Here is a 26,157-nt window from a genome sequence, read left to right on the forward strand (position 1 = left end):
ATACTGTGATACTGTGATACTATTTTCCTGCCTGTGGATGAAGAAGGTATGAAGTTCTTCTTGAGAACACAGCAAAAGACAAGTCAGTAGCACATGAAGAGCTTTTCTAGATAGAGGATGCCTATGCTATGCCTGTGAATTCTTTTTAAACATTAGGAATAGTGAGATATAGTGTGTTGGGAGAAGGAATAACCTCTTGAGCAGAGGGAGAATCTAAGCTAAAATGGACATTAGGTAATAGTTTCCCTTGGTCTGACCTGAGCGATCAGGGGTTTCTGAGAATCATTAGGTCCAGTTAATGCACCCTCAGGAAATTCACTTTCACATAAAATTTCAAAACTGAGCAGGAAAATTGCATCTAATAGAGCAATAAATAAATATCTGCCTTTCAAGAGCCCATAGCCACACAGTTCACATTTTCTCCTTGCTCAGAGTGTCCAAGATTGTCCATACACCTTGCACAGCTTTAGGCACCTTAAGAGAAAGAGGGGGTTCATTGCACTAGTGTTCAAAGGAAGGTATGCTGCTTGTTTCCCAGATGACTATTCAAGGGATGCCTTGGCATCCCATGGGATCTTGTGGTACTTTTGCCTTGGTGCTTTCAAAAACATTATTATATTTTGAGCTTCCAGTCCTGCAAGGTTAACCTGAACCTGGAAAGCTTAACTTACTTTCTCCATCATCATGCTCCTGCCTTAGGTTTGTCAGTTGCTATTATCAGCAACTAACAGCTAGTTGACAGCTAGTGAGGAATTCAACCTCAGATAATGTCTTCATGAATGAGTCTCTTGGAGGTACAGCTGTTGAGTAGTTGAGCTAACTCTCACATAACCTGTACTGTGTGGTGTCCCTTTGGGTTATGGTGAAAGCTTACTTTCTCTGCTAACACCTACAGGTCTTAGCTTTGAGGAAATCTGCTCAGATCCGGGAATCTTCTGTATAGGCAGCTTTTGCATAGAATCAAGTTTTGAAGACAGTACCAGGTTGGAGTCTTGTTCTCCGTTATATAGAAAGCCAACATCTTCTGACTTTTGACTCACACAGGATTTGAGCTTTGGACACTCTATTCCAATGTCTATCTTTATCTATTGTCTTTATAGCCTCCCACAAGAAATCTGGAATAACCACCAGTGTCTAACTGCAGGTACTCAAAGCTACTGTGGAGGAGTCTGTGCCCTTACTTTCTTGACAATAAAAATAAGCCAGGTGTGAGTCCTCTCTCCTCATTATTAAAGTTTGCCTTTCTAAATACCCCCCAAGTTTTATACAATGCTTAAAGAGGACATATAAAAGTCATATATGAGGATCTGCTCTCGATCTTATACTGCTTTAAAGAACACATCCTGTTCACTCCAGCTAGAAAATGATGAGTTCTATTTACTAACTATTGAATTACCTACTAGAATGATGTAAAAACATTAGCAGGTTACTGAAAGCCCTAAATCATTGTCTCATTAGAGTTTGCCACAAAAAATAAATAATACAAACTCTTTCCTTAAGTGCATTGATTTTTGTGCTGTTATCTGTTCTCCTGCTTCAAACCTCATTTTATAAAGAAGTTTCCTAGTTCACAGATGAGCCAAGACACAAACAAACATCCTCACCCAACAACCAGGTGGGACAAGCTGGACAGCTAGACAAATCTAATCTTCCATATATAAACTGTTCTGCAATATTAGAAAAACAATTGATAGTTCTCATGTCCTTAGATTTCTGCTTTTGTTGATGAATTCAGTAACATTAGGAATGTGGTGTTGACCAAAAAAAAAATGCACTCATTTCCCTGAAAGGAGACATAGGAATGGAAGTTTTACCTTTCCTATTTAAAAACCCCCCACCCTGCTTCACAAATTCTTTGCACAACAAACCTTCACCAATATGTAAACAGGGCTCTAGCTACTGTGTTTGTCCACAGCTCGAGCTACAGATGAACACAGTGTAGTTGTGTGATGACAGGAACAGCTGACTCATTAGTAGAGAGCAGTGAAAGGTAATTAACCCTGGGAAAAGTACAGCTGCCATGCGAGCTGTTCCTTTCTGTAGGATCTGATTAGAAATTAGTGTTAAACCACTGATTCTTTAAAAAAATGTCATTGATAATTCACTTTCTCTCTCAGGTGTGGCCCCTAAAAGGGGCTTAGGATGGAACTAGTGTACAAAAGGTCTTCTGTCTTTAAAAAAAAAGCCCTTTCTGAGAGAAGTACACACCTGTTTGGCTGCTTCTGGACTTTTCTTAACGATGGATATTGTCCCAGTTTTGAATGTTTTGAGGACACCCTCCAAGCCTATGGGCAGTGCAGAGAATTGCCTTGTCAAAATGATTTAAGGTAGAACATTGTTGGTTGCCACAACGGCTCCTTTAGTGAGGCTGATTATTTCAAAGTCGCAGCTACAACTTCTTGCATCAGGACGTAGTTCTGATGCAAAATGATGTTAACCTCCTCAAAAGAAAGCAAAAAAATCTCTCTCCTGGGGTAGGTGAGTGCAGCATATGAAAGAAAGGATTATGTGCTGAGCATGACAGCCATCCCCCAGCCCACCCCTTTTCCTACACACATCTTGGTGTCTGAGGTGCCAACAGGAGAGGCAGAACCCAATGTGACATCCAAACGACAAGCCAGCCTATTACATAGGCTGAATATATATTCAGATATCTGATACACACCCACTTATCAAGAATGACAAAACTATCAACTAAAATAACAAAACTTCATTAGTGTGCTGTTGGAACTTCTAAACTGCTGCTTATTATTTACAGCTGTCATATCCAAAATAGTTTTTAATGGTTTAGTTGATTAGATAGTGTTGGACGATAGGTTGGACTCGATGATCTAAAGGTCTCTTCCAACCAGGTTACTCTACTCTACTCTACTCCACTACATTCTATTCCCTTCCTTTCCTTTCCATTCCATTCCTTTCCTTTCCATTCCATTCCTTTCCTTTCCATTCCATTCCTTTCCTTTCCTTTCCTTTCCTTTCCATTCCATTCCATTCCATTCTATTCCATTCCATTCCATCTTCTGGCCAGGACTGTATCTTTCTATACCTGTGTGATTAGTACCAAGTGTATGTGACTGCTTCCACATGCAATAACATGTATTACTGAGGTCCACGAGGGTGTTCTGGTTGTTCTCAGTAGAGCCAGGTTTGCACTAGGGAGTCTGAAGGGAAATTGGGTTTAAAGTGAGTGAGATATTTCTCCATGGGAAGATTTGTTTCATCTCGCTAAGATCAGATTTGCTGCGACTGAATGGATTGCTATGATTTACCAATACATAATAATACCATAAAGATAAGTTTCTGTCATGATATTTTTTAAGTCAGTATTGTTTAGTGGTCCCATGGGCCACTTTCTTAACATGCACACAGAGGAAGAAGATGTTTCTCCTTCAGTTTCTTTTAAATTAAACACAGTGCTTGCTGGGTACAATATTTGAACTTAATGTTGCCACAAACATATACATGGGCACACCTAAATTTCTATACGTGTAGGCAAAGACTTCACTGAATGTGCTGCTGAATTTTCAGCATTGGAAGCAAAAAAAAAACCCAAACCAAAACACTCAAAGCAGTTAAAGATATTTCCTACTAGAATGTTTCTCTTTATAGGAAAACAAGTGAGACAGACTTTTAAGATAAAGGCCTGACATGTCAAGGGTCCAGTTACCTCCAGATTGCCTGACATGTCAAGAGAGAACAGAAATGTGTTTTAAATTGTTTTGCCATTCATTATGCATTAGTTAGTTAGTACCCATTCTTCTCAGAATCATCCTTTTTATTTCTTCTTTTGAACTAGAAAGGCTTGAAGAGAAAAAGGAAACATTTTCTTTCTTGGAAATCCCAAGCCATAGCATACTGTTGAAGTATCAGGTTGAGTTTCAGAGGAAGTGAAAGCATGAGCAGGCTATTAAATTGATGAATGCATGAGGTTGAAAATAATATTCACTATCTTAAAGCATGGCTAGAAATGCACATAAGCACTTCACAGCACTCTGTGTTGTTATCCTAATTTAGCTGAAAGGTGAAGAGACTTGCTGAAGGTCAGAGAAGAGATCGGTGGCAGAGGCAGGAAGAAAGTTTCAGAATTCCTTTTTTTCCAACTGTTTGCTCAGTCATGGTGCTTGCTGGTTATGTCTATGAGAGAAGACAGGTGCCACTTCTGGAAATAACCTTCACACCACTCTAGAATCATAAAAGCCTCTGAAAAAAAGAATTTAAACCACCACCTCTGCTGCCGCTGATCTCTTAACATAACTTTGAACAGCCTGGACACCTCCTTCCTTGCTCCACGCTCCTGGCTCAAACATCTGCTGAGAGAAACCCTTTCTGATAAAAGTGAGTCCTAGAGAACATTTTGCAGGCATGTTTTGGTACCTGACACACACAGTTTTTGGGGGGTTGGGGTTCTTTGGGGAGTTTGGTGGTGGTTTTTTTTTTGTTTTGTTTTTCACTTTTGTTTGATCTTTACTTCTTTGATTTTCAAGGTGCTATTTTTGTTCTTGGTTTGATTTTTTTCTTTCAAGCATGTTCCCGGGATCTTCGGGGCAGTGCAGGAGCACAAGCAAGCCCCATTATCTTTAGCAGTTAGGGTCATTACAAGCCTTTTAGATGGTGGCAGACTGTACTTCACATGGCACTCTTAAAGTTAATGAACATATGTGATTTGCATGTCGAGGGAAGGCACACTTCTTCCCTTTGTGCGACTTTCCCTTTCTTGGGACATGTCTGTCATGCTTAATGAAGAGAGCTTGTTGTTCAGAAAGGGGAGGATGAATGCACAGAACAGCAGAATGGTCGTTATATTTCTTTTTACAAAAATAGTTTGCATTTTTAGGTTCATTGTTCCTTTTGACTCCGTGTCAGAGAATGTTCAATGAGCTAATTAGCCATGGGGTTTTGTCCAGCATAAGAAGTGTGATGTCCTAATTCTAGCTATTAAATCAGTCTCCAAAAATTGGCTGGAACAGACAGGATTCAGAGGGAAGGAATATTGTAACCTAGATTAAGCCTGTAAGTAGTTGAGGAGTGACCACTTTTACTGAACCTAATCAGCACTCCCATGAAATTACCCTTCAAAACCATTGATTCCTAACTAAGTTGCTGGAAACCATGTATGGTGCAAGGACTGACAGTGGTGCCTAAGCAGCAGGTGTGTAGCAATACAAGAGCAGGAGCAGAATTGTCCTGATGTCGAAAAAGATTGTAACAGAGTCATTAAAACAACATCATTTTGCTGCTCTTATATGGATCTGTGTGTTCAGACATCTCCTGCTGGCCTCAGTCCTAGAGCTGCTAGCATCCCTTTGATGAGCAGAGCACGGTCTTCTCTTGCTGAAGTTGGTAGCAGTCACCCCGCATAGTACTTCACAACAGAGATGACACCACACAGGCAAAGTCATCCAGGCTGTAAGAGAGTAAACATGGTTTAGAAGAAAACAAACCCTGTGTTCCAGAGTCAATGGGGTATGCTCTTTGAACTTTCTTTTGAAATTGCTTGGAAATCATAAGGTTGTTATGGTGTGGTCTTACTCCAAATAATGCATATCGTTGTAATGCAAGCCTTGAAGTTAAGTGGCTACTTTAATGAAACATAGTTACCATAGTTACCATGGGAGAACAGAGAATAACTTTTAGCTCTTTTGAAGCTATGAATTAGTTTAAAAAGAGGAAAAGGAATAAACAAGCATGCAGAAGTTTATTATTCAGTGTTTCATGCCTGATCAACTCGAAAAAAGAACTCCTCTCCCCAGACTAGGGCATTAACATTTTCCAGCTGAAATCTATAATTGGCCATCAACAAACACAAAATTACATTTCAACTCGTCAGTATGTCTGTATTTTTTTTTCCCTGAGTCACAGAAGAAACAGATTTTTCCAAAGTTCTGTTTCCAGCATTTTGCTAATAACTGACATTTTACATCATCTTGGCTGCTAGCAAAAATAATGTCCTAAAGGCGGTAATACATTGCTAAACACAACTCCTGAAATCTATGCTCTAGCTCTATTATTCATTATAAACACTATCTTAAGGCTGATGAGAGGGAAATGAGAATTTATCATAGTGAAGATGTCTTCTAGGACCAGCTTCATTGTTTTTCAGTTTAGCATTGAGATGTGCTCCATCCCTGAAGTGTTAATGGAGGTCACTGTTGTTGCTCTCCTTTACTGTGTCAAAGCAAAGGAGTTCCTGCATAGTTGAGTATTGAGAAACAAAATGATGTTCTTTCCAGTATATCACCTTCAGCTTACGAGCCTCTAGAGCAGCAGTGATTAACAGGACTTTTACAAAGTTTCTGTGTAGTTACAAGGACAGCTTCAATCTTCTGTCATTTTTTTGCATTAGCTATGATTATGCTTTTACCACCAAAATGCATTTATTTTAAAGGTAACAATACAGACTCAGAGAATAGCTTATGTTTCATCTATATTTATCAGCACTCACTGTACATTTGTGTCTTCATTACCAGGAAATATTAAGGGACATTGTGCCATCTATTCCTGTTTACAGTTTATTATGCAGAGATAGGAAACACTTAGCATGTAAAATGAATGTAGAAATTATTCCTGGATAGAAACACGGACATTTCCCACTCGTTGGCTCTTTCTCCTCCATCACCGGATCAGAGTGTAATTGTCAGTAATCAGGCCTGCTTGCTGCTGATAAAACCACTCTGAATGCTAGCAGCCTTCTTTGTGTGATGACTCAATTATTCCAGAAGTGCCTCATCAAATCTGCCCCATCAGCTGGGCTAATAAATAAGGAGAAGAAACTGGCCCCCCAAAGCAAATTATAAATCCATTTGCATTAACCATTTCGCTGGTCCATGATCTAGGCAGAAATAAGCATGGCAGATTGTGTTAAGCTTATTTGAATATGTTTATAATGTTTACAGCATGCAACCTTCCTTTTTATTTTTTTTTCCTTTCCTCTTTTTTTTTTTTTTTTTATTAATTTTATTTCTCTTCCCCCCACAAGGTGTTGGAATTATCGGTCATGAATAGCATCTAAATGCAGTTATGTTAATTACAGCAAAGCCTCAGGCATCTTTGAGGGATAGTTTGGTGCTTAAATCAGGTGAAAGTTAAACACTTCTGCTAGGCAGAATATGATCTTGCACAAGGCACTGGCATTACTGCTGTGTTTAAAGGAGAGGGTGAGTGTAAAGGATGTGTTTTACAGGCACTGGAAGGACAGCTGTCTGTGTTACCAGGCTGCCTTGCACTGGTAGCATGAACTCCTCTTCATCTCAGGGTAAAACTAAGATAAACATCAGGCTTATAGTTGGGAAAGAAAATGCAATAGCTTAAGCAGCAGTAGCTCAGCTTCACACGTACTCTGCACTTCATAAAACAATCGCTAAGAGAAGTACTCTGCCCCGAGGAAATTTCTGAGGCTCAAATGATGTAAAAATGTTTCCAAGAAGACTCTCTCAGATTCCCAAGACTGCTCATGTGTACTGCAGTGAGGGTGTTAAAGTGAAGCCACAGAAGGCCAGACAGAACTGTTTGTTTACTCATGTGCTGAACATTACAGATTCTCTTAAGGATCTCACTAAGGTGACCCGTAAGTCTGTGCATAACTTAGTGCGTAAAGTTTTGTACTACAGCCTGTGCAGGATAAAGAGCTGACTGCAGCTGAGAGCTCAATATGTCTTCACTCATTTTTTAACAGCAACTTGTGCTTTCACATATTTTTTTTCTCAAGTACTAAATATGTTGTGTTATTTTATCTTGAGAAAGAGAAGTCACTGTCACTGCAGAAACACACAAAAAATTGTTCAGAGTTCATAGTGGTTAGCACACTGGATTTTCTTTCCTTAGCTATTACTCTGAGTTAACAAATCACAAACTGTTGTGATCCTCTCCATTCATATTTGCAATGTATCAACTAGTGATATGATAAATGAGGAAAAATCAAATGAATCTGTTGGAAATTATATCCAATATGCGGAAAAAAAAGTTGTTGGGGTCTTTTACTGGTGTAGTGCAGCTTTGTGTACCTCAGTTCTGACTGAAACAACAACCTCAGACTTCTGGTGAGATAATTTCTGACTGCAGAAAATGTCTTTTCTCATTATTAAGTCATCAGGAACTCTCTAGAAATCTGACCTGAGTGAGTATATGTTTATCCACAGACAATGGGTCAACAAGAATGGTTGCTTGAAGAGATTTGTCACACACATCTGATGTTGAAGATCAGAGCCCAAATGGTGATTCACATCAGTATCCTGATATGACTCATGCATCTCAGTAGGATGGCACTTCAGAGTCAGTACAAAATCATGTTGCACTGGAAATGGCTATAAACCAAAGAATGAATTGCAAAGGTTCCAGGTGACTTCACTGAACCATTACATTGCCAAATCAAGCAACTCATTTATCCCATCTCTGTGGGTTTATGAAGTTTATTACTACAGTGGAATTGAGGTGGTAGTTGAAAAGGGTAAAGGTTTTCTTTGTAGGCAGGTAAACTTCACCTTCAGGATTAAAGAATTCTGTTCAATCATATAGGGAATTGAAGTATAGGCATAACTTGCTGTCTGTAAACCCTTCTGATGTCTTTAGTAAAACAGCCAAATGAGTTAATACAAGCTATGGATAGATTGGGCCAAAAGAAGATACATGTGGACTTAAGGGAGTGGTCCTTTGGGTGACGAATAAGTTAGTTCTACTTGATTTGCATCAAGAGCTACCATGTCATCCAAGTCACCAATACCTTAGACAGATATTCTTTATAGGCTGAGATCTTATTTTTTTCCCCTGTTGACATTGTGGTATTTTATCTGCACTTCTTGTAATGCCTCAAAATTTGGCCCATCATTGGTTTTCTACTTCATAATATATACTAAAATATAGTGTTTGTCAGGGATTTATAGTGTAAAATTTGGATGTTACTGTGAAGTCAGCAGTAACTCTTGTTTGCTACCTGAAGTCTTGGGTCCCAGCACTTGTATTTGAAATGCAAGTTGCTGCTTGGAGTGGGAACTGGGGTGATGCACAGTTTATATTCCATTAGGGCCATGCCACATCCCATGACACAGCATAATCCTACACAGCCTGTTTATAACATGGCAGATGCATGACACTGTGTTGGACTCTGTATGAAAGACCACATTTTCAAATGTGGTGCTCACTCATGAATCAGCTGTGTGGCAGCCAGCACCCTGGGAAAGAAAGAGAAAACAGTACATACCAATTTACTAACCAGCAACTTCTGCTGTGATTGAACACAGAAGAGGGCTTCAGGTTTTGTGCTTTACATAAAGTCTTGCCTTTGTGCTACTTAGGCACTCTCTGCTTTACAAAGCTAGCTGATGATGCCACATGTGAGGCAGATGGGAGTGAAACAGCAAATGGCACTGTTGCATGTAGTGTTCCACTACAGTTTTCAAACCTGCCCCCCAGCCCCAGCACAGCCCAGGCTCCCTTTCCTGAAAGGAGGATTTTCAGTGTGCTAGTTTATTGTCTAAAGGTACATGTGAAAAGTTTTGTGTGTTTTCCCATCCTTTGTGCACTTTTCCAAGTGGATCTCAGCTGTGCTGTCTTAACTCTGGGTCCCTTAGGATGAGAGAGACAGCAGATGGGGTTAGGGCAGAGGGCTGATGCTTCTGACAGCAAACGGCCTGGTTGTTGAGTGGAAGCTGTGAGCGTCAGGAAGCTCCTTTTCCCCAGAGAGCCAACTAACCACTGAAGAAAGTTGAAAATGAGCCCTTTGAGAAACGCTATTAAAAGTAGTAAAAAATTGCAATTGTGCAGATGATGTGCTGCTGTGTGGTTATTCGGATGCTAATGAGTTTGACATTAGGGAACTCAAAGGGTTTACAGCTACTCCCTTATGTGATTTACTTCTTTATTGGCAATCTTTGAGAAAATAAATGAAAAATATATTGCTAATAAATACATAACTTGATAGGATTTTAGACAAAAAGCTGCTAAGTTTTAGGCTTTAGAAAGAGCTTTGTTCACCATTGAAGCTCTTCTCACAGATCTTTTGGTTTAGGTTAGTGTGTTTAAAACAAAGAGGAAGGGGCAGGCAGAAATCTTTAAGACTCTTTTTATCTTTTTTTTTTTTTTCTTTTGCTTTTTCATGGATGTTGAAAAAGAATTATGGGGAAAGAGGCTTTTGAGGATAAACAACATATTGGCTAGAAAATTGCTTTAAATATATCTTCAGTTTTGGTCTGTTTTGTTCTAGGTTCTCTCCCTTCTTTATCGCTTTGCATCTGCTGTCTGTTTTGCTGTTTGATAAAAGTGTATTCATTTTAATTAAAACTTACTGATGGGATGCAACTAATACTCTCTCTGTTGGGACTCAGGCAGAAATTAGTCACTCAATGAACTTTAGAATGTGCCTTTCCCATTGCAGAAATTTAACACTACAGATTTTGCTGACAAAACTTCATCATTAAATCAATCAAGTTTCACCTTCAAGTTCCAAAAGTTAATCTCTAAACTTTGCAATAACTGGAATGCATTGAATGAATGGATTTATTTGACTAAATACACCAGATACTATTGGAAAAGCACCTCTGAAGTTGCAAGTCATAGTAAAATGTTTATATATTAGCTACTTGTGGAAGGAGTGATGCTGTAATAAAGCCTGTCCATGAGGATACCTGCTCACGGTCACATTGTGCCAGGTTGTAAGTGTCTCCAACTTTAAGTGTTTGAGGTGGGGTGGCGGGATTTGAGTTTCATTATTTCTGAATCCAAGGCCACTCAGTGTTGTACATTCAGGTACAAAGTTGTGCATCTCTTCTGCTCTCACTCTTACAGTTGATTTAGTGGAAGTTTCCTCACGGAAAGGAGCGAAAATTGAGCATGGAGTGATGTCAAGGATTCCCTTCAGAGAACACTTTCAGTGTGCCAAACCTTAAACTAATTAAATGAAAATTCAAAATCGGGGTGGGGGGTGAGGGGGAAATGAAATTGAGGGGGTTTCTGCTATCATTAAAAGTACCTCAGAATGCTTCTCATTTATTTCACATCATGTACTGTAGCGTCTTACTCAGTCGAAAGGGCTCCGATGCAGCAAAAATATTTGACCAAGTATTTCTGCACAGAGAAACTGTGGATTTTTGGCTATTCAAGAAGGAAATTTTTTTTGGAGCAGGACTAGTTCATAAGCTTTCAAAAGGGAAAAAATGTAAAGAGAGTATAAATTTTCTGCTGTTTTCTCCTGCCTTTTAGAAGCATCACTGATGCCCCTACACCACATCTTTGACAAACTGCACCAGAAAACAATGCGCCTAGCTGATTTGCCCCTTTGATTTCAAGATTGTCCTGTTTGATGGATGTTTGATTTCACACAGCTGATTTTTGGCTTGATTTTGTTGTTTTGTTTTGTTGTTTTCTTGTTTTGTTTTTTTTTTTTTCCTTTTTTTCAGAGAATGAATTTCAAGATTATCTATTAAATCAAGCGAGGCATCTTGGGCTGAGTGACAGATTTGGTCCTTCGGAATCTGCACGCGTTTTCACCCGGAAACACGCAAAGGTGGGACAATTTATTTACAGAAATGCATTTGAGTGAAAATATATTTGTGTAGCAGGACTACAACACTGTGGCTTCAGGTGTAGTGTCTCATGCACTAGGACAGTTTTTCTCTCATAGTGACTGATCTTTTAAGGACATCAATCTTCAGTGATATTGAGCAATTGAAAAAAGATATCCATCTTCATAAATACCTAGAAATTCTAGTTTTTAAATTTCAGGACTACACTCTATCATCATTGCATATTGACAGGAGCACAACTGTCTTTGAATCTGTATTACTCCAGGACTGAGAATGTATTCGGTGATGAACTGCTTAGATTTAATCTGTGAGGGACAGTTTAGCTGCGATAGGATAGGATAGGATAGGAAAAGATAGAATAGGATAAGATAGAATAGGATAAGATAGAATAGGCTAGGCTAGAATAGAGTAGGATAGGAATACATAAAAGGTAATATAAATACAAATATATAGTGCTTATTATATATATATAAAATACATAATTCTTATTCAGGTTATTTTAATTATATGTCAGTTGAGTGGGATGAAAACTTTGGTGCAGGAGAAAAGATGTCCAGGTGATGAAGTATTTTGTCTTTTTTAATATGCTTACTTCATAAGAAAATAATGAAGATAATTATGTTTAGTACATAGTAGCCCAGGAAAAGGTGGCAAGATACTGAACTAGGTCAGAAATAAAAATCCAGGAATAAAAGCCTCCAGAAAGTAGGATCACACATCAGCTTGAGCTGAGCTGCATTTCAGCGTGGTGGATCACATAATTTTTCTCTACATTTAAAAAGCTAGCAGTTGCCCCTTAATTTCATAAAGCTGTGCCTCTGCCCTCTAAAGCCTTGGTAAAGCAGACTAATAGAAATACTTGGCACATGTTGGTTACCTAAGGGAATAATAGAACTATTTGCTGTAGTCGTTTGGCAAAAGGACATAAACATATGGCTTTGGTTTATATTCAGCACTGCCAGTTGTGCAAAGTTGCATGGATGAAGAATACAACAGCAGTGACAACTCAGAAATCAGAAGTGAGAATCAAAATAAATCATCCTCATTACAAAGCTATTCAAGCTTGCCTCTGATTTCAGGTTCATTTTGTCGCTGCATATTACCAACTAGTGACTTCACTATAAAAACCATCCTCTACTCAAACCCAGGTATATTGCTCAACCCAGCTATAAAATGCCAAACTGTTGGCGATATCTATGTGTTATTAACATGTTTTGAAGTTTGCATCCAGTAGGTGTTCTTATTTAAATTCCTGAGAAACTGATACTTCTGAACCAGTTCTCTCCGTGTTATTCAACTTCTTCCTGGAGAATTCAGGAATAGCATTGTGTGAACTGGAGCAAAAGGTTCAAAACTAAAGGTGAAATGATTTCGGGGTTAAGAATATCCAAAATGACAAAGCAAGGTGTGCTTTTAGTAATAGTTTTAAAGAACATCTACTTTGTAATTATTTTTCTCCTTCCTGGCCATCGGCATCGTATTGCATAAAAATTAACGCAGAAGAAAAGGAGAACAAGAAACTTTCTCCATATTACAAGCAATGCTCCTAAAAAAAAAGTGAATTTGGGGATACTTCTGTCTCCAGTAATCAGAATATTTACATTTTCACCTAGAAGTTGCTAAGTGTGTACTTTGCATTTCCTTCTTGCACGGTACTTCTCACTGTCAGTCTGTCACTGACACTTCACAGTGTGACAGAAAGATGCAGTCAACACACACGTACACACAGCCAGCCAAACTCTGCTCTTTACTTCTAGACAGTCTATAGGATTTCAGATTTATTTTGGAAACAAAAACCCCATCTTTTTCTTTCAGATGTTATCGTCCTTTTACCAGTTAGATTCTTCAATGAGTTATTGAATAGAAACCTTAAAATCTGAGTAGCAAAAGCACGGAAAAGCTTGCTCCAAAGGAATTTTTTATTGCAGGAAGAGGCACATACAGTGTCGTGTCACCTTGGGGCACAGAGGTGTTTGTAATGCTTGCAGTGTCTGACTTCAGCTTTGAAGTTTGTGGCTTGTGTTTGAGACACGAGAATGGATTGGTGTGCCTTAAAATTCATAAAGTTTGGATCTTTGTTATGATTAAGTTCAGCTGTTGTGTCTGTATAATCTTCAGGAGTTTAGAAATTAAACATGGCAAAGAAGAGGGATTCTTTCTTCAGACCTCTCTAAATTAGTTTGTGTTTATCCTACAGAAGTTGTTTGCTACATTTCACTTTAAAAACTAGACAGATCTTTTAGTGGGGAAAATCACAACAAAATGCAAACTTTCATTCTCCTTACCTCTAGATAAATTGGTGATTCTTTTTCCTCTAGCTAGGCAAAAAACAAAGGACTTCCACTTTGGCAGCGTGAAGCCCACTTTGGGAAAGTGATGCTCATACAAAGATTATCAGAGAAATTAGAAAGTGCAGAGGTCTTACATCAGCCCTTCCCAGGAGGTGCATGTCACTTTTACCTCTGTCAGCAGCGCTGGCTTCCGTGTGTCATAGTTTATTTCACAGTGATGTGCGGTAAAATTATCTTACCAAGACAGTGGTATGAGTTTAGTTTCTGAAATGCAAGGTTTAAAATGTGCAAGTGTACTGGAATAGTGGTTGTTATTATCATTGTTATTATTATCATTTATTGCACATGCCCCATTTTCAGCTGCTAGTCATATTCTTGGATCCCATTATAATATCAGTACATGCACATGTGCACAGATAGACTCCAGGCACACAAAAAACCAAACTCAGAGCCAAATTCTGATTCTCTCACTCAGGGAAGTATTTCCAGGTGCTGCTCTCGAGTCTGCTGACAGCAGTGGGAATATACTGACAGAAAAAGTAACATTTGGTTTCTGCAGCCAGGAACTCTGAGATAGTTTGCTTGGAAAGTATCACTGCTGCTGTTCAAACAGTAAATTCATCCAGGGAGCCGTGTCTATCCTGTAGCTGTCACACAGCAAGTGACTCCAGCTTCAGCCAGGCAGAATTTGTGCTATCATTGGTGACTTCAGTCAGTTTACTGTGGTCTAGTTATTGACCTACCCCTAAGACTCAACCAGTATTGAAGGAAAGAGGGAGGGAGGATCAAGCTGAAATTCACAAAGTCAGAGGCAAAGCATTCATAAATTTGGAGAGATTTGTTGGAGCATGCTTTCAGAAAATAATCCACCATCAACACCCTCAGTAAATTACCAAATCACAGAAACTGAGTACAATTGAAGCAATTCCAAGGCAGGTCTTTATTTCTTTACCAACTTGCCTAACGATTTGGGACTGCAGAGCTGCTACACTTCTGTCATCATGTTTTGAACCGGGTAGCTCCTTCTAACTGCTCTTCAGTTTCAACTAACTTTGAAGAGAAAATGTTTAGATGGTCTTAAAACCTGGCTTTGAGAGCAAGAAGCACCTTCCAGAATCCATCCAAACATACCAGTTCACAACATTACAACCTATGTCTCTCACATTAACACCTGGATAACAATTACTTCTAAGAACTTTGGATGCAGTTTCTCACTTGGAGTCTAATTCTTTTTTTGTTCCATGGGTGATTTAAGTTTGAGCACTTCTTACTGACCATCACTGGCTGTAGTTTCACATGAAGCCATCACTACGTAGACAAAAATCAGAAGTGAGAAACTTCATTCACTTTTATCAGCATTAGGTAATCTCTGAAAGAAATATCGAACTCCAAAGATGTTACATATAAATTTTGACCAAATTAGGTCTTTTTTTGGATGACACACTTAAAAAATTTCACAGTTTTAGCCAATTACTTCTGTACAATTTTCAAGTTAATGCATTGGACCTTTTACAAGTTAAAATGTTATTTTTTTTCTGCCACAGACATGATTGTTCGAATCCTGCTATCCACCAGCCTTAAGTAATGCCATAAATTCCAGGTTTGAGTTGATTAAACATCTCCCATAGTTTCAAATTATTGCAAGGAAAGAAAATCAATAGAAAAATCCCCTGCATTGATTTTATTGCTGGTTTTCACTCATTGTCTCAGCTTTAAAATATTCATCACGACTCAATGTGCTATTTAGACCCAAGTAACTGCGCTTCAGTAGGAGCAGTGGACACTTTTTTGTTTCATAATTAAAAGAGCAGCACAGTGATTGGTGGGGTATTTATTATGAAATGATGACAAAGGAGTACCAGTAGTTTTAATAGTTTTAGCTTACAGGAGCTGTTGTTAATTTTGTCTGTAGAGTTGCAGGTGAAATAATGCACAGTGGATAAATAGTCTATATTGGTTTAACTGAACATAATATATAGTGTGTTCTGGAGTTGTTTGTCTCAATAGACTATAGTAATCAAAAGTAATGAACCTATTATGTGCAGGACCTTGGAGAGCATAGAATGGCAGTAAAAGTGTGGCACATAAAAGGTTTATTAAAGGAAATTAAAGTCCATCATTGCCACACCTGCTCCCCTATTATAAGTCTATGGCAGGTCAGTGCCTTCAATCACAACTCAGCATCAGAGAACAGAGCCATGTTTCCCATTACCATTGCAGTCACATTGCAAAAACTCATTCTCCAGGTTTTAAGGATAGTAACAAGTAAAGGCTGCCATCAGCCCCACTACGCAAACACAAGCCACTTATGTTCCTTCCCTGCCAATAATCAGCATCAGATGTAAATCTAACCAGAGCCAAGATATCATTGTCTGGCTTTGAGGTGCATTTCGATCAATTTATACTTTCATTTCAGATATTACTAACCTGTGTTCTAGAATTAGACTTCTTCAAGTACATGAACAGCCTTTTCAAATGCTTGTGTTCTCTCCTGCAAATAGGTGTTTTGATTCCAGTAGCTGTATATTAATATGTAGCCACATACAAAAACAAACAGAAAAAGGCCAGGAAATTAGAGAAGTGCTTTTTCTCCCCTAGAAAGGCTGACTCTACTCTTTTTCTCTCTCAGGTCAATTTTGTCATATTCTGCAATGTTCTTTCAGATAAGACCATCAAAACATCTCAGTTATCCGAGTCATATGAAGCTAAAAATAAAGCACCCTCAGATCTTCAAACTCCATAAAAGGAAAAATAAAAAATCAAATCAAATCAAATCGAGCTTCTTGCATCTTCCCTCAGTGGGGTAAATCAGTTCTTCTGATCCCCAGAAAGGAAGAGCGAAATAACAGACAAGATCTTCTGCTGACATTGTCCTTTATCTTGTGACCTTTTGCAGGGAAAGATGCCGGGCATAGGCAACTTCTAGTATCCACAGAATGCAGCTGCCTATCCCCTAGCACAGTTGTATCAGATGCATTCGTTCCTGTGTGTTGAACTGAGGAGTAGTTTCCTCTACAGTGTGTTTGACCATCCCCATTTTATAAACAGGGAAACTGAAATTCGAAGGAAAGGCAGGTAATAATGGGCTACCAGAGACTGAAGAAGAATTCCAGAGTCCCTGATATTTTGTCCAGGCAAAAATTCCTCTTGAGAGAATCTCCTTTACGTGAAAATTAAGAGCTGCTTTCAGAAAGGAGTTTGCCACCCTGGATGTGGTCAAAATGACACCGCAGTAAAACCTGCTGTATGTCATTGCGGCTTTCCTCATCAGTATGTGAAATCTTAATCACTTGGAATTTCAAGGGTCTGTAATAAAATAAAACCTGCCCCTATAATTATGGGTCTGGGCCAGATCCAAGACCAGAAGGTGCATATTTCCAGCGCTGGTTTAGATGTAGCCAAAAGTGTCACAAGAACAGCTGATCTTGAAAGGTTTCTCTTGTTGCAATTAGAAATCTTACAACAACATCTGACTCTTTGGGGAGGTTGGATTTTTTGAGTTGTTTGAGGATTTGGGTTTTTTTAATGTGAAATACAAATCTGGACACTGTATTTGCCCAGAAGCTCATACAAATCTGTACCTGTCTCCACAGACCAAAACTTTCGCAAGAAGCAGCTGAGGAAGTGGTGAAGTATTTCAAAGGTGTAGGTGTGCAATGTGCACGGCCAAGCTAGAGGGTTTCATGTTTTAAGGATGAAGTTGTCTGAGAAGTGGGTTCCAATGCAGCCACCAAGATATGCTTCAGTTACAAAAACAGCACAGAGAGCCTGTAGGCACTGTGACTTTCTGGCACCTTTTCTTCCAGGATGTGGATGCTGAAAGCAGCAGTCATATAGCACTGCTGTGTCAAGCCTCATGCCTTCAGCTAACACCTGTAGGCCTTGTCATTAAACCTTGCAGAGCCACTCATAGCCATCACTTTATTAAACAAATCTGTATCGTTAAAGGTATCTCTTAGGTATTTACCAGATATTCACAGATGGCTTTTTATCTCTTTGACAAGATTAATAAGGCATGATTATTCTTCTTTCTACTACTGTCTAGCCTTTGAAAATGTGTGTGTGTGGGGGGGGGGGGAAATAAAAATCATTAGAGACTTTTTTTTCCCCCCCTCAGTGGCAAAAGGAGTGAATTAAAGACTTTTTGTTAATGTTGCAGATGGATGCAGATGGGGAAAATAAAAAGCTACGCACACGCTCAAAAGGAACCAAGGGTGAGTTAGCAAGCACGTTCCACGACCCTGTGCCCAGCACACCATGACATATGATAGTTCCTGTGCACAGTCCCTAATGTGCAGTAAGAGAGTGTGTAGCTTCCTCTGGGCTGCTTTTTTAATCAAGGCAGGACACAGACTGCCGGCATTAAGAGGCACGATGTTATTAGCTATGGTTTAAAGGAAAGCAGACTGGGGGAAAAAAAACCTACTGTATGCTGTTTTCTTTGAGCCTTCCCCCCCCCCCCAAAGAAAATAAAGGTTATGCTTTTTACTATGCAAACAAAGATTTTCCATAGGGAATAGAGCTAGACAATATTGAATGGATGCTTTCAAAATAATGTACAAAACTTTGTCCCAGCCAACTGGATGGTCCCTCTGTCTGTTGCCATTAATTATCTGTAAATGAACTGCATAAATGGCCCAGAAGTAAATTTACTTTAATCAAAAGGTGCAGGTGTGTGAGGAGAACTCAGTGCCTTTTTAGAAAGTATCAGTGCTCGTGTTTCGTGTTGCAAAGTTATGACACAGTTGTATTTCCCAGCTAGCCCTCTCTTTTTGTAAGGAACAGATGGAAATGCAGTACTGAGAGATAAACAGGCCCTTAATGATCTCAACATCTGGAAAACATGATTGACTAGCAATACAGCTCTTCCAGGAAAATAACTTTTAATTTTAATTCATAACACTTTTTTTTTGTGACTCTTGATAATGAGTGAAAAATGGAGGTACTTAAAAAATAAATGTCAAAGTTTTGCCAGCTCCGTGAACATTTTTGCTCATGGTTATTTTCAGCAGTGCGAAGCACCCATCCCTCACTCTGATTTCAATGTGAATCGTGCACTCTCAGGATTGTGCAAAACAGATTGTTTTGATTCCTTGTCACAACTTAGCAGCTCTGGACTCTTAATATTGTCTTCAGCTTCAAGCTGAGGTCAGAATGAGAAATTAAAGTGTGGTTTGGCGTAGTTCTCTAGTTTTATGTGACCAAAGGAGTGAAAGGTGCTAGGCTAGGCTTCACTTAGACAGAGGAAAGGGATGGGAGTGCCACAAATGTCCCACAGACAAAAGCAGAAATTCAGCCAAGCCTTTCTGAAAACTTTGACACATCCCTCAGTGATGTCCTCTGAAATAAATATAAAATTCAAAAGCACCAGAACAGAGGACTTAAAAGTCATTGACTAAGGAAGTTATTCCCAAATCCTCATGAGAGTGCATCTTGTCTCTTGGTCAGGACTGTGAGTTAAAACACTCTAGCTGGCTTATCAGACTGCAACTGTGTTTAACAGGGGGTTCAAACCCTTTTTGCTCAAAAAGCTACTAACGTGTTTTAAAAACATATAGATTTTCTCTCTCTGCATTTTTTATGCACATGCATCTGTAGAAACTAATGCCAGGAACACTTTCCCAGAACTGGAAACAACAAAAGTTGCCTGTTCAATATGAGTAATCCTTAGAACCACCTGTTGGCTTTTTCCATATGCTGTATATCCTTGTGTGGGCAGGTATTTGTAAACACCAGCCTCCAGCATTCCCAAACTGAATCAGCATTCAGAAGCAGCAGAGATTTGTCATTCTATTTTCAATTAAGACCAGTACCTTCTCGCTCACTTTTTCTTATTCTTCTTCTTAATCTTCCACCGAGCATCATACCCCAGGTTTTGTGGAGGGGAAAAATCACTCTGAGAATTCTATGTTCACTTAGCATTCGCAACTAGGAGCTACAATCCTGTTGTTAGCATGAAATAATCACCTGTGTTTTGATAGCCACTCCTCTGTCATCACAGAGAGGCAGGTGCAAGCTTGCAGAAAGCTCAAGTCTGTAAGTGTAAACTAATTTGTTCTTTCCTGCTTTTATTAACAGTTCAAGTGGACTCTATAGCTCAAGAGCTCAGGTAAGAACCCACATTGTTTATTTTTTTCAGTTTTATTTTGTGATTACATTGAGAAATTCACACCAGTGTTATTGCTATAGTATAGAGAATCCAGGAAATGCTGTGGTATGGAGAGATTGAGCATAGATCTGGCAAAAGGCTGCTTGATGCACATTATCTTTTTAAATACATCAAACCCAAAAGCAAAATGTTAGCAATAACTATGCAGGCATAATCAACAGCAATTGTGGGCAGGGTTCTGGTATGCTGTCTTTAGCTTCAGCCTGTGTCAGGGTGTGCAGCATAAATTATAATTTCTGATCAGTCTTCTTTTTCCTGTACCAAGTATAACAGGATTTCAATATCTGAACGTTCTAAAAGATAGTAACATTTGTAAGATGGCTTTTAGAAAACTGGTAGTCACTACTAACTACTGCAAACTCTAAATGCATCCATGGCTCATTGTTCCTAGAGTACTTGCTGAGGTTTCATATTTTATTGAAGAAGCAAAGAGTACTTTTCAAATTCATCTAAAGCATGGCAGTCCATTCAAAACCACCAACTGTACAAGGATGTTTCAGGTCTTTAACCTTACCAACTACCAAGAGTGTCAAAGAAACTCTGGAAAGATTGGCATATTATGCAGTAACCAACCTTCAAAAAGAACACGTGCCACCAAATTCAAGTCTCCTCTAGGACAAATTCATTCCTTGTGTCCCCCAGAGAAAATATTAACAGGTAGCTGCAAATTCCTTGAGTTCTTAATAAAAGTAACAATGGGCCACAGCTGCAGTACAAATACTGAACAACTCTTCAGAGTTGTTAAAGCAATTTGTTTTGCCTGCACTTCCTTTTCATCACTGTGCTACTGAGCGGCTTTCTTAACCACATCAGGTACCTGGGAATAGAAGCATCATCATGTGATTCATTTGATCAGTCAGATGCCTCTCTTAAGATAGGACATGTGATAGTTACAGGAAGTTATTCACAGAGAAGGCATGCAATATTGTAAGGCTTTGTTGTATAATAAAACTGAGGAAATTACAAGTTCCGTGCAGATAGTCCGTGAACAGGAGTGGAGGCTAACTTTTATTCCCAGTGAGTCACTCATTCAGCTCTACTGTGAATCTCATTTTTACTGTGTGGCTTCAGTTTCCTGAGATTTAGTGCTTCTCCTTTTTCCTCTGTGCATCCCTAATTTATGCACCAGAAGGATGCATTAATCCAGAGAGGCACTCATCCAAATATGAGGACAGTCCATGTGTTCCGAAGAGAAAAAGGTTTGAAAAATAGAGGATGTGCAAGTTTCTGCAACATCAGGGAAGCTGTAATTTATGCATTATCAATTACTATAGCTTTTCCCAAGTAATTTTGCTCTTTCCTGTGATACATGTGCTATCTTAGGAACTACTGTGATCAGAGACTCTCTCTGTCAGAGGTGTGGTCTTCCTTCGTAAGGAAATGTACAGTGGTTTAAATCAAAGAGCTAAATAGCCTGCAAAGCCATTGCCCAGTCCTTAACTAGGTGTTTGCAGTTTCTGCAGCATCAAAATCCTTACCTGAGTATCTGCAGTCAAGTGGCTTTACTGGCACACAAGTCAGATGATCAGCTTTAATGAATCTATTTATTTATGAACAACTAGAGGCAGAGAGGCAGGGGCTGCCTTTTGGAAACGTAGCCTAGGAATTGCCTTCCAGTTACTCATACTCATTTTACTGTGGAAAAACTACTGAACATTCCTCAAGAATTAAAGACTGAAATAGTCTGGTGGGTTCCCTGGATACAGATAATGGCACCAATGCCTTTTCCAACCAAGGTTCTAAATGCTGTGTTGGCTGAGAAATTTAAATCCATGCTTAATTAATTTCCCCTTTTCCCCTGGCTTATCCTATCTGACAAAGCACTTTTGCACTCCTTATTGAGTTTCTGTTACAAAGTGCCTTGGGATACTTCCACATGAAAGGCACTACATAAGCTTACATGCTCATATTGTATTATTATTAGTTTCATAACATTGATTGGTTCTAGAGCATTTGTTAGCCTTTTCTTTATTCTGCAAGTTGTGTGTCACAAAAGTAGAGAACAAAATAAGGGAAAAGCAAAACCAAGTCTTGCAGTCACCAATTAGATTGAATAATGCATGAAAGAGTCTCTTCTGCATTCAGGGGTGGCATTCTTGCTTGATGGAAATCTGTTGATTTCAAGAAAGCCAAGATTTCACTCAGAAACCTGGCAAATAGTTTTGCTGTCATCTGTCTTTTCCCAAGAACCAGGACTGCATTTCTACATCAAATGTATATTTTCAGAGAAACATCACCTTAAATGCCCAGCTGGGGGTTAATTTTTCCCTCTGTTTAGGTAAAACAACTACAAATTCTCTTGCATCACACTGAGTTCTCAGGGGACAGTAACTTTCTTTCAGATACTGACCAACCTAAATGTATGCAGATACAAAACTCCTCTCAAGCTTTACCTTGATTTCATACAATTATATGCCTTAAGAAAACCCAACATTCAATATCATAGAAATAATTTTCTTTATTCTTGTATATTATTGACACTTCTCTGTTATTAGTTCAGATTTATGGCTTCTTGGGTTTTTTGGTATTTTCTTTACCATATCTACTGTGTATGTTGTAGCAATAAGGCACAATGTGCTGCACTTAGTAAGTCCTTCAAAACAGAACTCTTTCTTCTTCCAAATTCATTTACTTATGAACACAGTTTAATTTTTCAGTTAGAAGTGCAGTGCTGTGGTGATCTCATTGCAGCTAAACTACCCACAGGGAGAGATGATTCTTTTATCACAACCTAAATGTAGCAAAACACAATATGTGGTAGAAGAGATTGCTGAAACCAGGAGAGCTCTGTCCCATACATTCAAGTTTGAATCTGACACCTTTTGGGCATAACAACTCTGTTGCATTCATCTTCCACAAGAAGCAGGAAGAAGAGGTCTTCTGTTAGGTGATTTAGTCATGGACCACTGAAAGGACCAGGACCTTCAGCTGTGTTCAGGATTAGAATGAAAACCAAAGGGAAGTGAAGAATATTGGTGTGATGTATTCTCATTACTGTGTTCTATTTAACAGATGGGATACAGTACGATGAACCATCTGTAGGTTATGGAGTGGCATCTGGGTCAGACCAAGGAAGAGCAAATTGGATTGATCCAAGCATGGGATTGCAAAAGTATAGATCAGTTTGGCTAAGTCAATGTTTGAATAGAAAAGGTACCTTTTCTGGATTAGATACAGGTGAAATTAAGTCTTTCTGGCTTCCATCACTAATGATTACTGAAGAATCCACAAGGCACTGGTGTTTCAAGTCATGGAGAACAGTCCTGTTCCATGAGGAACAGTTGCAGCTTACTCTCTGTAGTGTTGGATCCCTTCTTCAAGGGGATCATTTCCTTAAAAGTAAGGAAAGCCACTTTTTACCTGAAACTCTTGTCCCAGACACTGTGAGACATTTTAGATATTCAGATCAGGTGAACTGTTCAGTGGGAATGTATAGAGACATGAACATCTTGAATGTTTTAGAGAGAGAAGTGATAGAGCAGAGCTGTCTGCATGTTTCTTTCACAGAAGGAGTAACTAGACACTTCAATCTGGCTTTTGATCAGGAGGGTGAAAAATCATCAAAGCAACCCTGTAATCAATGCTGCTGAAGTGCTTCAGGGTTTTCTTACCAAAATATATTCCACAACTTTATCCAAAACGTTTCAGAGGTGTGTCAATGTAAGTAACAGTATTGGCCCCATGTTAAGAAGCATTTTTGCTGACTGTGATAGTTAGTGCTTATTCTACAGTGCTGAATATTTTGCTGGTAGATGATATGCATCCAGTTACATCTGAACTCTAGTTTCAGACAATAATGGAATGAGAGATGACAGTTTGGTAGATAAGAAATTAACTGGCCACACAGGAAAAAATCATAGCATGAAAGAAAAGAGCTGTGCCTGCCTAGCTGTGTTTAGAAATTAATAATTCATTAGTATCTCTTTTCCTGAACTTTATATAATAAGCAGGCTTCAAAAATACCTATTCCCAAGGTCTGGTAACAGAATGATGAGTTAAGAGTATCTGCTGTTTGCTCTCTGGCTTGGAAAAGGAACTATCTTCCTGCCCCAGCAATGTTAGGAATTGAAATGGCTATGAGGCTATGAAAATATTAACATCTTACTCCATGATTTCTGGAGTAATCAAGTCTGTCCTGTAGTCAGCAATCAGACTTTCCAAATTCCCAATCAGTCCTGTTAATTTCTTATTCTTTTCTGACAAGAGAGGGTCTTAAAGAATTTAGGCTGATGTGCTAGCCAGTGCTGTCCTCAAAGTGTCTGTGCAAATCTGTGTTTTATAGTAAGGAAAAGTGATTTTGTAGTTGATATTTGATAGAAAACATTGAACAGTCAAGCAGCCAGCATGTGGTGCAGTTTGCTGTGAGGCAGAGGTAAGTAGATGCTGGTCACAGAAAGAGTGAAATAATAGTGCTGGAGTTCACCTATCCTTAAATACTGTATGTCAACCATTCTCATCATGTAAATTGCAATGGCAATCAAATTTATAGGTCTATTGTGTTTAAATTCCTCCCTTGTTTCCTCCTTCCTCTTTCAGTCCCCCTCCAATTAGCCATGAAATTGTGAAATCTAGAGAGCTGTCAGTTCTCATCTCCCTTCACTCTGCCTCTGACCTCTTCTTCTCTTTTTTCTAGAACTCTGATGAGTTGATGGACCTCAGTTTTTTTTTTTTTTACTTCAGAACCAGGTTGTTCTTGCAGTGCTGTTAAACCAGTAGACAAGAACCACTAAGCAAGAGAAAAATAAGCACAGAAATAAATTCAAAACTCAAACATTTTCCACTTTTAAACATCCATGTGAGTGGGTTAAGGATTGTAGAAAGTGATTTGAACTGGTGCAGAGGGAACATCAAAATTAAGGTGTGGGGCTGTTTCTTTCATTAAAATGTCATTCTTTAGATGAAATTATAAAAGGTAGTAAGAATTTGGATGAAATGATAAAAGGTAGTAAGAATTTCCACTCTTAAAAATGTTGCCATTGATTATATAAAGAGGAATAACAGTATACAGCTTTAGGTGATCACAAGTAATTACTTAGATTTTGCAGGTAACCCTGAGTCTGGCAGTTATTTGACTTACCTCCTTAGTGAACTGTTCTAAATAACCACTAAGATGGTGCTCTGAGCTGGACTTGATGATCTTAGATGTCTTTTCCCACACAAATGACTCTATGGTAAATGATGCATAGATGTGTTGCAAAGGGACATGGTTTAGCACCATGGTAGTTAGTTAATGGTTGGACTAAATGAGCTCAAAGGTCTTTTCCAACCAAAATGATTCCAAAACTCATCCATTATTTAGTATGTTACAAGAGTCATTGTCTTCTCCATCACAGCTTCTGTGTCCCTCAGCACACAGCAAATGTTATCCTCCCAATCCCATACAGGAATTTAGAGCTGCACATACTTTAATGCCTTCTGCTGAGAGACAGAATGCATCAGAACATTATATCCCCAAATGGTTGCTTCCTCTTATGGCAGATCTTTCCTCTGTAGATGACCACAAGCCATATAGAGATTGAAATGCCAACCGGTGACTTCTGCCTCATGCACATCAATCATGAGTTAAATATTATAGCTGGCTGAATTGCTCTGTCTGACTGATGTCAAGGGTGGATTCAGCCAGGCAAAAGCAAGCTGTAACAGACTGTGGACAGCCTGGAGATAACAAGGAAAGGGAAAAAAATTGCAGCCACAGGATCTCTGCTACGTTAAAAGGAAGTCCTGGCTCCTGACAATGAATTTCGTATCTTCTTTATGTCTTCTGTAACCAGGCTGGAGTTACCAGTGTTTTTTATTTAAGCATTCACTGGTGTTAGCAAGCTGACCACTCATGTACAAGGTTCTTTGGATGTAGAGGTTGTGTGGATGATCTGTAGATTTGCCTAGAAATTTAATCCATTCTAAGCCAAATTCTTGGCTTGGTTCCCACTGGAATTTATTGACCTACTGAACCTGGACAGATTGAGCGAGTAAATGAAATAGAGACTGGGTTTGGGCCATATCTTGGGCATTCATTCATATTACTGAGTTTAAGAACTTCTTGAGGTCCATACAGTAAAAAATAAGTTTCCTCCAAATTGTTTTTTCCTGAGAATTACTTACTTGTTAGAGGAGGGTCCAAATATACAGCTCTAGCCATAGAATGACACTATAAAGAAGTCATCCATTTCATTGATGTAGTATT

The 26,157-nt window shown here is 38.9% G+C and overlaps 1 protein-coding gene across 4 annotated transcripts in view; it reads left to right on the forward strand.

The window, feature by feature from the left end:
* Positions 1-26,157, forward strand: part of ST18 (ST18 C2H2C-type zinc finger transcription factor) — a 162,613-nt gene that overhangs the window by 78,129 nt on the left and 58,327 nt on the right. For all 4 annotated transcript variants that reach the window (XM_009903665.2, XM_054179584.1, XM_054179600.1 and 1 more), the window contains 3 exons: positions 11,388-11,494; positions 17,964-18,018; positions 19,883-19,913. In XM_009903665.2, coding sequence (XP_009901967.2) covers positions 11,388-11,494; positions 17,964-18,018; positions 19,883-19,913 — 193 coding nt within the window. The remainder of the gene's footprint in view (positions 1-11,387; positions 11,495-17,963; positions 18,019-19,882; positions 19,914-26,157) is intronic.

This window comes from Dryobates pubescens, chromosome 3 (assembly GCF_014839835.1).
Source record: "Dryobates pubescens isolate bDryPub1 chromosome 3, bDryPub1.pri, whole genome shotgun sequence".
NCBI lineage: Eukaryota > Metazoa > Chordata > Aves > Piciformes > Picidae > Dryobates > Dryobates pubescens.